The sequence below is a fragment of the Geotrypetes seraphini genome, chromosome 2, assembly GCF_902459505.1.
Source record: "Geotrypetes seraphini chromosome 2, aGeoSer1.1, whole genome shotgun sequence".
Lineage (NCBI taxonomy): Eukaryota > Metazoa > Chordata > Amphibia > Gymnophiona > Dermophiidae > Geotrypetes > Geotrypetes seraphini.
The window spans coordinates 488289183-488302387 of NC_047085.1; the positions used below are offsets into that span (position 1 = coordinate 488289183).

Here is a 13205-nt window from a genome sequence, read left to right on the forward strand (position 1 = left end):
CGTAGACACGTTTAGTACATTGAAAGGTTGATCGGACACATGATTGCAGAAAAATATTGAAGTGTACATAAGAAAGTAAACTTTCAAAGAGCAGTGGAGTTGAGAATGACATGAGGACACATTTGTCCCCATCCCCCTCACGTCCCTGTTCCATCCTTGCAAGTTCTGTCCTCATCTGAACTGTTTTTGTAGTTATATGGACTTTCCAAATACAATTCAAACTCCTCTCACTGACCTACAAATGCACTCACTCAGCTGCCCCTCACCATCTCTCTTCACTTATCTCCCCTTATGATCCCCCCCACCGTGAGCTCCGCTCAGCTGTTAAGTTCCTCCTATCTGTGCCCTTCTCCTCAACTGCCAACTACAGACTCCATCCCTTCTGCTGCACCGTATGCTTGGAACAAGCTGCCCGAATCCCTACGGCGGGCTCCATCTCTGGCAGTGTTCAAGGCCCATAAGAACATAAGATTTGACGCTGCTGAGTCAGACCAGTGGTCCATCGTGCCCAACAGTCCGCTCAAGCAGCAGCCCTTAGGTCAAAGACCAGTGCCCTATTTGAGTCTAGCCTTACTTATGTATGTTCTGTTCCAGTAGGAACTTATCCAACCCTGTCTTGAATCCCTGAAGAGTGCTTTCCCCTATAACAGCCTCCGGAAGAGCATTCCAGACCTCCACCACTCTCTGGGTGAAGAACTTCCTTACGTTTGTACAGAATCTTTTCCTTTCTAACTTTAGCGAGTGCCCTTTCATTCTCTTCACCTGGGAGAGGGTGAACAATCTCTCTGTCTCTACTAAGTCAATTCCCTTCAATATCTTGAATGTTTCGATTATGTCCCCTTCTCAGTCTTCTCTTTTCAAGGGAGAAGAGGCCCAGTTTCTATAGCCTCTCGTTGTACGACAACTCCCCCAGTCCCATAACCATTTTTGTCGCTCTTCTCTGGATCCTTTCGAGTAGTACTATGTCTTTTTTCATGTATGGCGACCAGTGTTGGATGCAGTATTGGGGGCGTACCATGGTCCAGTATAATGGCATGATAACATTTTCAGATCTGTTCGTGATACCCTTCTTAATCTTTCCTAGCATTCTGTTTGCCCTTTTTGCCGCCGCCGCACATTGAGCGGACGGTTTCATTGACTTGTCTACAAGTGCTTCTAAGTCTCTTTCCTGGGGGCTCTCTCCGAGTATAGCACCGGACATTCTGTATTTGTGCATATGATTTTTGTTACTGACATGCATCACCTTGCACTTATCCACATTGAACCTCATTTGCCATTTTGTGGCCCATTCCTCGAGCATATTTATGTCTCTTTGTAGGTCTTCGCAATCCTTCTGTGTTCTCACTACTCTGAATAACTTTGTATCGTCCGCAAATTTAATCACCTCACTCGTCGTGCCAATTTCTAGTTAAAAGCTCACTTCTTTGAGTGTGCTTTTTGACTTCTAACTCCTCTCATCTAGGTTCTGCATCCCCTACCCTCTATGTCATGTCTGTCTGTCCAAGATAGATTGCAAGCTCTTCAGAGCAGGGACATCTATAAATGTCCAAATGTACAGCACTGCGTATGCCTTTCAGCGCTATATAAGCAATAAGTTATAGTAGTAGTAGTAGGATACACCTAACTTGCTTTACAAAGAGGACTGGCCAATTATTGAGTTAGAATTCATCTGCAGGTTCATTACATCATCTGATCAACTAACTTGGAAAAAGAACATTCAATCTATTTAGCATGGCCCCTTGTTTCCACGGTTACAGAACAATTAAATGCAATCTAATAAACTTGAAAGGAACTCATTAATTTTACATTGGAAATCATGACTTAGCTTTGACAAATATTTTCCTCACTTAATGTAACCCTCGTTTCCCTGGAGAACACCCTAGCTTACTTTTTACCACCAGTGGCATAGTAAAATCACATCAGATAGGGTTTGTTCTGCAGAGGAGCCAAAGTAGTCACACAAAAAAAAGAACTCATCTCAACTTCTCAAAGATGAGAGGAAAATATATATTTAGAGTTAATTAAATCTCATTAAAAGAAATTGATGTTAAAATGTATGTATATTTGGGTTTTTTTTAAATTCTTTATTCATTTTTAAACATACAATAAGTTAAAACAAATTAATCATAAAGTATCACTTAATAATCATCAAGAGTATAAATAATATGCAATTATCACCCACCCTTCCCATTATATAATCAAATGTATGTATATTTGATGTTGCATATCTTATTATTAAATTATAAATAAACTAGCTTTATAGCCCGTTACATTAACGGGTGCTAGAATATGTGTGTGTGTGTGTGTCTGTCTTTATTTCTTTCTCTCTCTGTCTCCTTAGCCGCTTTCTGTGCTCCCCCTATCCAGCAGTAGGCTTTTCTTCCTTTTTCTCCCCCCCTGTCCATCAGCACCTGTTCCTGCACCCCGTGTCCAGCAGTAGGCCTCCCTTCCTTTTCCCCCCCCCTGTCCATCAACACCTGTTCCTGCTCCCCCTGTCCAGCAGTAGGCCTCCCTTCCTTTTTCCCCCCTGTCCATCAGCACCTGTTCCTGCTCCCCCTGTCCAGCAGTAGGCCTCCCTTCCTTTCCTCCCCCTGTCCATCAGCACCTGTTCCTGCTCCCCCTGTCCAGCAGTATCCCTCCCTTCCTTTTTCCCCCCTGTCCATCAGCACCTGTTCCTGCTCCCCCTGTCCAGCAGTAGGCCTCCCTTCCTCCCCCCCTGTCCATCAGCACCTGTTCCTGCTCCCCCTGTCCAGCAGTAGGCCTCCCTTCCTTTTTCCCCCCTGTCCATCAGCACCTGTTCCTGCTCCCCCTGTCCAGCAGTAGGCCTCCCTTCCTTTTTCCCACCCTGTCCTATGTACTACCTGAGTGCTTTAGCTGTGATGCCTTGAAGGAAGGTCTACTGCTGGACAGGGGGAGCAGGAACAGCTCCCTCTGTCCCCGCTCTGTGAAGGCCTCCTCCTGGCAGCCACTGCTCCGCACCGGTGTGCATGGCCAAAACCGTCTCCTCCTGTCAGCTGCCGCTCGGCACCACGGGCCTGAAACCAACACCGCAGCCTGCAGGCGCTGACAGCGGGCTGGAAATAGCGGACCGGTGTTTTGGAGACGGAATGGCCGAGCGAAGTGCATGCTGCCGACAGGCGGGGTCCTGCTCCGGCGTGCCGCTCGTGCACAGCAGCGCCGCCATCGCCGCTTCCGGATACTGCGGGAGCCCCCGCGCCTGCACATCACCCTGGCACGCAGAAGCGAGCGGCAGTTGGTTGCAGAGCGCGCGAGGCCAGCTTTTCAGCCCTTGTCGAGGGGGTGGGACAGGCTGGTGAGGAGCTCGGGGGCTGCTGTTGTTCTTCCACCGTGTCGCGGTGGCTGGCTGCGGTCCCGGCTTGTGGAGGTGATCTGCCCAGCGCTCGCGCATGCGCACTCCTGCCTGCAAGGCCACGGACATACATCTCGGATCAGGGAAAACGGAATCACGCAGTTGAGTGCGCATGCGCGGCTAGCGTTTTATTATTTCAGATAAAGGAAAGATGACCATTAAAAGTGATAAAATTATGGTATTTATTATTCTAATTAAAAATGTGATTTAAAAACCTTTAAAGGATTAATTAAAAATGTGCACATAAGTTTAAATGAGTATTAAAATTCAATAATTAATTAAAAAGTATGTCAGAACTCTTTAAATATTAAATTCAGCTGAATTTCTGACTTGAAAGTCCTGTTTCTTTTCCAATTTAACAGGCTTGCGTAACAGCAGCACTATTGGGGCATCACTGTACTCCTCAGGCCTTTGCGGTCCCTAGGCCATTATTAAATTTAGAGCTCCCCTGGCCTCCAAATCGCTTTCTTACTGCACTTCTTCAAAGGAGTAAATGGGAAGATAGACAAGAGTGACCCAGTCATCATCGTATATCTAGATTTTCAAAAGGTGTTCGTCAAGGTTCCGCATGAATGTCTACTTCGAAAAATTGCGAGCCATGGAATCAAGGGTGATATACTCATGTGGATTAAAAACTGGTTGGCGGACAGGAAACAGAGAGTAGGTGTGAATGGACAATACTCGGATTGGAAAAGCGTCATGAGTGGAGTGATGCAGGGTTCGGTGCGCTCAACATATTTATAAACGACCTAGAAATTGGCAAGACGAGTGAGGTGATTAAATTTGCAGATGATACAAAGTTATTTAGAGTAGTGAGGACACAGAAGGATTGCGAAGACCTACAAAGAGAAATAAATACGCTCGAGGAATGGGCCATGAAATGGCAAATGAGGTTCAACGTGATGCATGTCGGTAACAAAAATCATATGCACGAATACAGGATGTTCGGTGCTATATTCGGAGAGAGCCCCCAGGAAAGAGACTTGGGAGTTCTTGTAGACAAGTCAATGAAACCGTTCGTGCAATGCTAGGAATGATTAAGAAGGGGATCACAAACAGATCTGAGAAGGTTATCATGCCGTTATACTGGGCCATGGTATGCCCCCACCTGGAGTACTGGTTGCCGTACATGAAAAAGGACATAGTACTACTTGAAAGGGTCCAGAAAAGAGCAACAAAAATGGTTAAGGGGCTGGAGGAGTTGCCGTACAATGAGAGGCTAGAGAAACTGGGCCTCTTCTCCCTTGAAAAGAGAAGCCTGAGAGGGGACATGATCAAAGCATTCAAGATATTGAAGGGAACTGACTTAGTAGAGAAGGAGAAATTAAGTTCTTACCTACTAATTCACTTTCTTTTAGCTTCTTCAGACTGGTATAGGTTAATCTTACAAGTGGGTACATATCTCATCAAGACCACTTGTAAGATTAACCTCTACCGATCTGGAGAGTGCTAAAGAAAAAGAGATTGTTCACCCTCTCCAATGTGAAGAGAACGAGAGGGCACTCGCTAAAGTTAGAAGGGAAAAGATTCCATACAAACCTAAGGAAGTTCTTCTTCACCCAGAGAGTGGTATAAATCTGGAATGCTCTTCTGGAGGCTGTTATAAGGGAAAACACCCTCCAGGGATTCAAGACAAGGTTAGATAAGTTCCTGCTGAACCGGAATGTACGCAGGTAAGGCTAGACTCAATCAGGGCACTGGTATTTGGCCTAAGGGCCGCCGTTTGAGCGGACTGCTGGGCAAGATGGACCAATGGTCTGACCCAGCAGCGGCAAATCTTATATTCTTATATGTATATAGGTTTACAAATCTCATCTCCTATAGTGTACCTAGGAGATTCACTTTTTAACCATATGTCTGCTAAACAGTATTGATTCCTCTGCCCTGAAAAGTTGGATGATATACTACCATATAAATCAGCAAATATGATAAAAATAAATCATCAAAAATGTCTTTGAATTAACATCAAATGAATAATCACCTTCCTTCTGTGTCTTCTTCAGTGTCTGGCAATTGTCCTTTCTGCTTTGTTGCTACATGGGTTATGTTCCTAAAAATAAAGCAAGAACATGTTACCTATGATAGACTGACAGTTTAGGAGGCCATTTTAGAAGGGTTATGCATTGGGTTACCAGACATCCGGGGAGGGGCATCCATGCATGTGCAGACGCAGCGTGGTGACATCATTGTGTCGTGTCCCATAGGCGCGTATGCCGTCTGGGAGCAGGGCTGGGAAGGCGGTACGGGGTGGAACTGGGTGGTCCTGGGGGCGTGGCCATGGGTCTGGATTTTCCTTCAGGAAAATCTGGTAACCCTAGTTATGCAGCATTCGCACGTATAAATAGTGAGTTTGCATGTATAAAATGGTTTAAGATATCTAAATAGTGATTTTAGAAATGCCTTTATTACCTGTGTATATTCAGAATATGCAGTTTTGAATGCAGATGTAGTTTGGGTAGGCCTGAAAGTATGTGTGTATTTCTTTTCTTATACTGGAAATGCATGCTGAGATAGATGACAGGAGCCTACGGGAGACTTTTACAGATTGTGAGACCTATTCCTGCATTTTGCTGGAGTTGCTGAAGTCACGGGCCTGTACAAACTGGTTTCAGCTCAGATGCTGAGATGCTAATGATCTTTCTCTCATACTTTTGGAGTCGGATGACGACAGCACACTCGGGGGACCCTTGATAAAGCATTATATGCGAAACATGTCGGGTCAGACTCCTGAGTTTTTGGCTGTGAATCAAGCTCAATAATATAAAGCTAAGTAATATACCAACAAAAGCACAAGCACTTTATTGCAGCACTTATATTTATTGAAACATGCAAATATTTATTTAAAGCTATTATATGGTACAACTAAGCAATACAAAATAAGGACGGCCAATGATGAGGCGCCACATAAAGCTTCTCGCAGTAAGGTAGTACTTTTGCGGTGGAGTGGTGGGGCTGAGGCTTCCTTTAGAAAAAATATATAAGCATATATGGTCCAGGTTGGAGCACTGATATATAGAAGATATTTGTGCATGTATAACACTATTGAGAAATATTCATCTGGACATTTAAATAAGTCAGGCCATTGAAGATCATACTGAGATGCTAATGTGTGGCATGTGAGTGTGTAAATTTCTTGCTGTGAAGTTTCTCAAGGACACCAACGAGTGCTGGAAAGACAATGAGCTATTTGACAGTGCTGAAAGCAAATGCAAGTCAGCAGGTCACTCCATCCGGAATCTAAGAACTGATATAGTGATGCCAGGCTAATGCACTGATACTGATGTACCCGTGTGAAACTTCAAGATGAAGAAACTTCAAGAGGAAGAAAGTTCCAGAAGCTATGCCTGTCCAGGGCCCCCCAGGGAAGAATGGAGGCGTGGACTAGGAGAGGGTTAGATAGACAGCTGGTCTGCTCCAATAGGGTGATACATAATCACAGCCAGGGGATGGTCTAAGACAAAGAAACTTTCTTTGGCAGAGTTTCTTTAAAGAAGCTGTGCCGTACTTACAGAAATATGCTGGCACTGTTTGTATGAGATTTTTTCTCTCCATTGTATATGTCCAAATTGATTTATTTATAATTTGGCAAATGATGCTATAATACTTATCTAATATAATAAAACTCTAAGCGCGCATGCGCACTCACACCTGTGTGTTCCGTTTTCTGTGCGCTGTAGTCTCCCGCAGGTAGGAGTGCGCATGTGCGCAAATCTCTCTCTCTCCCCCCCCCCCCCCCCCCCCCGAGACGAATGTCGGCCTCAGCGGCTGTTTTCTCCTCCCATTGCCTGCCAGTCTCAACCCTGACCCCCCCCCCCATCTCCATTGACTGCCCAGCCTCACACCTGGCATCCCCTCTCTCCCTTGCCTGATAGTCTCACCTGCCCCACCTTCCTCTTCCTGCCAGTCTCAGCCAGGCTCACTCCTCCCCTCTTCCCTCCCCCCTGGCAGCCCTGAACCTGCTCTCCCTTCCCCGCCATTCTCCTCCTCCTCCAGCGGCTAATCCACCGTCGCCTCCATCACCGCTCGGCACTCTTCAACAAGATGGCGGGATTGCTGGTGGAGAGCGACGGGCCAGTGAGTGGTGCGGCATTGTGCCCTCGGCAGAGGACCCGATGGGCTCATGGCTGCAGCGAGGGTTGCCCGGGTCCCTCTTAGCCACATTTTTAAAGTCTTCCCTGGGCATATGCCCCAGCTGCGATCAGCTTCCCAGTGCAGAGCTGTTCCGGAGCCTGGCCACGTTGCCTGCTCCTTCTCCTGAGCGGCGAAATCGTGTAACAGGTTCAAATGAATTAACATCATCACGGCCTGTCTTTTTTTTTTTTTTTCTTCTTCTTCTCCTTCTATAGAAAATAGATGGCGATCTGAACAATTCTTTAGGATCTCCAAGCAGAAGTTTTTTTCCCACGCCTGGTAAATACTTGCCATTTTCTGGCCTACAGAAATGAAGTTGTGATTTTTTTTTTTTGGTTCCTGGAATGTCAGACTCCATCTAATGACCAATGCTTCCTGTTCATTTTTTCTTTGCACTGAGTCACATGTTTGGAAAACTGGCCCACATTCCTCTTGGGATCTGGAGGAGAAATTAGTGCTCTATATTTAAATGTCTTTAAAAAAACCAACAACAACCCAACAAAGGCAATGCTCTGACCAGGGAGAGATAGACTTCAGGGAGTGTGGAGGAGGCAGGAGAGAGAGATGGTCTTGGGGAAGGACAGAGGGGGACAGGAAAGGGAAAGATGGCAAAAGCGGTAGGACCACTGCTGCTTTGGGGCACTGAGGGAGGAAAGGTTAGTACGTCAGGACTGCTGCTGCCTCCTCGGGTAAGTAAAGACCCTGTCGGGTGATAAATGCAAGGGTACAAAGGAAATGGTGAAAAGTGAGCTGGTGGGACTGGGATCAGTGGGAGGCAGGGTCCGGGCATGATAGAGGCGGGGCATGGGTGGGGTCAGAGTCAGGGTATAGGTGGGGCTATTCTAGCTCCCGTTACTGTAACGAATGTAACGGGCTAAAACACTAGTTACTAGAATAAAATGTTATTTGCTTTGGAATATACAATGTAATCTTGTGGGTTTTATTTTTGGTTTTTTTTCCTTCACGACGGATCCCCAGTGAGGTAAAGTAAGCAGCCTTTTACTTCAATGCATACTTAAAAAAAAAAAAATACCCTTCAGTATTAACACTTGCTCTGAATCACATATAGGGGCCAGCCAACGGCTCATTTGGACTTTGGATATGGAAGAATGAATTAGGGAATAATCGTGGTTACTTTTCAAATATTTAACATCAATTCAAAATACTGAAACATCTGATTTTGTAAACGCTGATGCTTAGAAGTGTAGGTTGCAGAATTAGCCACTTTCACTTGGAAGTACTGCTACTTACACTTTCAAAGCCCCCAGGCAGTGCAGCTGTTGTTTGGAAAGCATTCCTTTGTAAAATGGCTATTCCATTCTGCAAACTATACATGCTCCTTGTGACCCTGGGCAAGTCACTTAATCCTCCACAGCCCCAGGTACGTTAGATAGATTGTGAGCCCACCGGGACAGACAGGGAAAATGCTTGAGTATCTGATTGTAAAACCGCTTAGAAAACCTTGATAGGCGGTATATAAAATCCTAATAAACTTAAACTTATTTTCTCTTAGGCTTCCGCAGCTGGCATTATGATTGTAGCGGATGTGGCAAGACCCAGAAACCTGTTACAATTATATGTGTATTTCCTATGGGGCTCATTTTCAAAAAAGACACGTCCAAATGACAGCATAAACTGGCACTTGGGCATCTTACTAGTCAAAACGTCCAAGTGGGCATTTTCAAAACGGACTTTCCAGACGTCTTTCTCGTAGTTTTATCTGCAGTGCATCTAAATCTTAAGGGGCAGTGTTAGAGGTGTGTTTTGGGCGGGCTTAGGACTTAGAAGTTCTGCAGAGATAGTCAAACTTTTAACAAAACATCTAGGGCATTATTTAGACGTTTAGAGCTAGACCTGTTTTAAAAATGAATAAGGGTCAAAAAGGTGCTCAAACTGACCAGATGACCACGGGAGAGATTAAGGCATGACTTCCCTTTACATCCCAGAGGGAGGTGCCTAATGCATGATTGACTCAGACGCCTAAGGTCCCAACCCTTGGGAGGGGCCTTTGGCATCTGAACCAATCATAGCCTTTGACCACTCCCTCTGCATCACATGATTCACCAGGGAAGGAAAGGACTGTCATTTAGACAGGTGGGCCGAAGCAGGAGCTAGAGAACGGGTTTCCTCCTTCTAACATTTTAAAAAGGTATGGGGGAGGTTCAGGGGCGTCCGGTAGCAGGAGGGAGTGGGCAACCCTCCTGTCACTTTTTTGTCATTTGGGGGGGACAGTGGCTCCAGGGTGCCTGGCACAGGTTGGGGCTATGGCGCGGAGGTGTTCTGCATAGCAGGAGGGATTGGGCATCCAACTGGTTGGGGCTTGAGGTGAATGAGGCAGGAAAGTCTGTTGGTTACTAATTTGAATTTTGGTGAGAAAGTTTGTTGGTCTCTTTCCTATAGAATGGAAAGTTTTCTGGTGAGTTTAAAGATGTTCTCCTTGTGAAGTTGCAGACTTCACAGCATACGCTGAAGAAAGCCACGGCGTGATGGCTGAAACATCAATTCTACTTGATCGGATGTGGCGAGACCCAGAAAACTGCAACAAGCACGATGCTAGCCGTGAAAGCCTAAGAGATCATAATTGTACTACTATTCCTTCAAAGCTGAGCAGGTGTCCTCCAACTGCATTGCTACCAGTAGGGGGTGATGCTTCAATATTGTGTTTTCAATCACTAGGGAAAGGCCTGTCCCTCATTACTGGAAATGTGATGGTGAAAGAGCAACCCCCACTGGCAGAACTGTAGGTGGAGGACTCCTGCTCACCTTAGAGCAGGGATCTCAAAGTCCCTCCTTGAGGGCCGCAATCCAGTCGGGTTTTCAGGATTCCCCCAATGAATATGCATTGAAAGCAGTGCATGCACATAGATCTCATGCATATTCGTTGGGGAAATCCTGAAAACCCGACTGGATTGCGGCCCTCAAGGAGGGACTTTGAGACCCCCTGCCTTAGAGGAAACAGTGAACAGCATCTTCAAAAAAAATGTTTGCTTTAAGAATCTACCCGTTTTAGGAAAGTCACAGCTCTCCTGTTATCAGCAGTAGTTTAATATATTTTACATGCAATGAACAGACCTGTAAAATTCCCAAGTCTTCCATGCATGGTACTTGACTTCCTCTTGAGCCATGTGTAATAAATGCCGGTTTGCTCCAATACCAGCGTAGGTGGCCTGGAATACCGTAGACAGACTCTTCAGGAGCTTTGCAAACGGGTGCTGTGAAGAATTTAAAGCCTGTAAAAACAGTGAGTGAATTTTATTTACTAATATGCCACCATCTGGACCCACTGGGAGAAGTAGAACAACAGCGCATAATCATCAAATAAGGTTATCGGGTGAAATGGCTTTTCCACTACTTGATTTCAGTGCGTTGGCACAAAACACATACCCCTAAATTCTATAAATGATGCTCAAAATTCTGCGCGCAACTTAATTGAATAATGAATCTATTTAGTGCCAGTAATTGGGCGCTAACATCAATTAGTAGCATTAATTTGCAACCATTTGGATTTATTTTTCTTGAAATTTCAAATAATGTTTACAAAGAAACATAACAGGATATGGAAACATAACAAATCATTTTACAGTAATAACTTGGATTGCAAGTAACTTGGTTTGCAAGTATTTTGCAATACAAGCAAAACATTTCAGTGTTCCCGCTAAGGTGCGCTGGCCTGCGCTCGCGCACAAAATATTACATCGCAGCGCAAAGTTTCTCTTCACAGCGCACACACGCGTCGCAAAGGTAAGGGGAGGTAAGGTAAGGGGACGCATTGGGGGGATTGCACTTCCCCACAATTGCCATGCTTCGGTTCCTCTTCTTCCTTCCTTCCTCCCCCCCCCCCCTTCCCGCGGGACCCTGCGGCACCATCAACTCTTACTCCCTCTAATGTCGGCCCTGCAGCTCCAGACTTCCTCGCACCTTCTCCCCTCCCCCTTTGGATCGCTATTATTTTAAATGTTATAGCCGCGGAGCTGTATCCATCAGTGGAGATGTCTAACCTCGGCCTGCCCCGGAACTCTTACTGCAACAGTGACTTCCTGTTCCTGCCTAGACGGGCGGCTGCTGCAGTAAGAGTTCCGGGGCAGGCCGAGGTTAGACATCTCCACTGATGGATACAGCTCCGCGGCTATAACATTTAAAATAATAGCGATCCAAAGGGGGAGGGGAGAAGGTGCGAGGAAGTCTGGAGCTGCAGGGCCGACATTAGAGGGAGTAAGAGTTGATGGTGCCGCAGGGTCCCGCGGGGGGGGGGGAGGAAGGAAGGAAGAAGAGGAACCGAAGCATGGCAATTGTGGGGAAGTGCAGAGCTGCAGGGAAGAGTGTTGCGGTACCCAGCTGGAGGGAGAAGGAAGATGAGGGAGGGAATTAAAGGAGATGCCAGGGCTTGGAGCATAGGAGGAAGGTATGCCAGTCTAAGGGAAAAGGAAGGGGGAGATGTGAGAGCATGGAGGGGGAGCGAAAGATGGAAGAAAAGGAAAGGAGAGAGATGCCAGAGAATCAGGGAAGGGGAGATACCAGACTATGAGGAGAGGTGTGGGAGAGGGAAGGCGAGGAGAGAGATGCCAGACCAATGGGGTGAAAGGAGAGATGGAAGGGGGAGGCATACAGTTTCTGGAAGGGGCATAGAAGGAGAGAAGATGCCATATAGGGGAAGAGAGACGGCAGACAGTGAATGGAAGGAAGAGAGTTACAAGAAGATGAGGAAAGGAGAAACCACAGAAGACAAAGGTAGAAAAAAATTTCTATTTATTTATTGCTTTAGGAGACATGTGTCACTGTTTCTGTGAAGCATTGTATGCAGAGTCCAGCTTCTTGCTGGTTCAATTTAACCTTTGTCTATGTATTTTTATTTTATCCCCCCTTTTACAAAACTGTGAAGCGTTTTTAGCACCAGCCTTGGTGGTAGCAGCTCTGATGCTCAGAATTTTATGAGCATCAGAGCTGTTACCTCCGTAGCTAAAATCCACACTACAGTTTTGTAAAAGAGGGAGGGGTTAGTCTGTGATTACATATTCCTTACTAGGCGAAGGTGTTTTCTGTGTTCTGTGTGTTCGAAAGACATGGTTTTCTGTTAGGATTGACGGTGTAGGATTGATCTGTGCTGGTCTGGCTTGTTTAGTTTTACAATGGGTGTATTGATGTACTGCTCACTGCAATATGTAAGATGCTGCCTTTTCCTAGGTACTCATGTGTGACGTGTGGTTTGTTACTAAAAATCATGTTTTTCTTACAGATGGGGGGGGGGTGCCAAAAAATGATGGGCCCCGGATGTTACATATGCTAGGTACGCCACTGTATGTAAAGATACCAGAAAGCTGGCGTAGCAAAAACTTCTAAGTTTTGAGTATTTAACCCTCCCACAATCTCACGGGCACTCGTTTCAAGTTTATTGAGATTTTGATTTAAACGCAATATCAAATATTTTCAATGCGTATAACAAAAATAAATTTGGGGAAATAAATAAAACCATTTGAACCAGTGTTCCCGCTAAGCTGCGCTGGCGTGCGCTGGCGCACAAAATATTACATCGCAGCGCACACGTTTCTCGTCACAGCGCACGATCGGAAGAGGCGTACGGCAGATGGCAGGGCGGCGAGAGGAGAATCGGGCGAGTTGGCTCATAACTTGCTGGCGCCCGATATTTTTGGCTCACGGTGAAAAAAGTTTGCTCACAACACCCGCCCGCTTAGAGGGAACACTGGTA

The 13205-nt window shown here is 45.8% G+C and overlaps 1 protein-coding gene across 1 annotated transcript in view; it reads right to left on the reverse strand.

Annotated features, from left to right (window-relative positions):
- ALS2CL (ALS2 C-terminal like) overlaps window positions 1–13205 on the reverse strand; it is a 199293-nt gene that overhangs the window by 28110 nt on the left and 157978 nt on the right. The window contains exons 20-21 of the mRNA XM_033931834.1: window positions 10574–10731; window positions 5352–5420 (exon numbers count right to left, since the gene is read on the reverse strand). Coding sequence (XP_033787725.1) covers window positions 5352–5420; window positions 10574–10731 — 227 coding nt within the window. The remainder of the gene's footprint in view (window positions 1–5351; window positions 5421–10573; window positions 10732–13205) is intronic.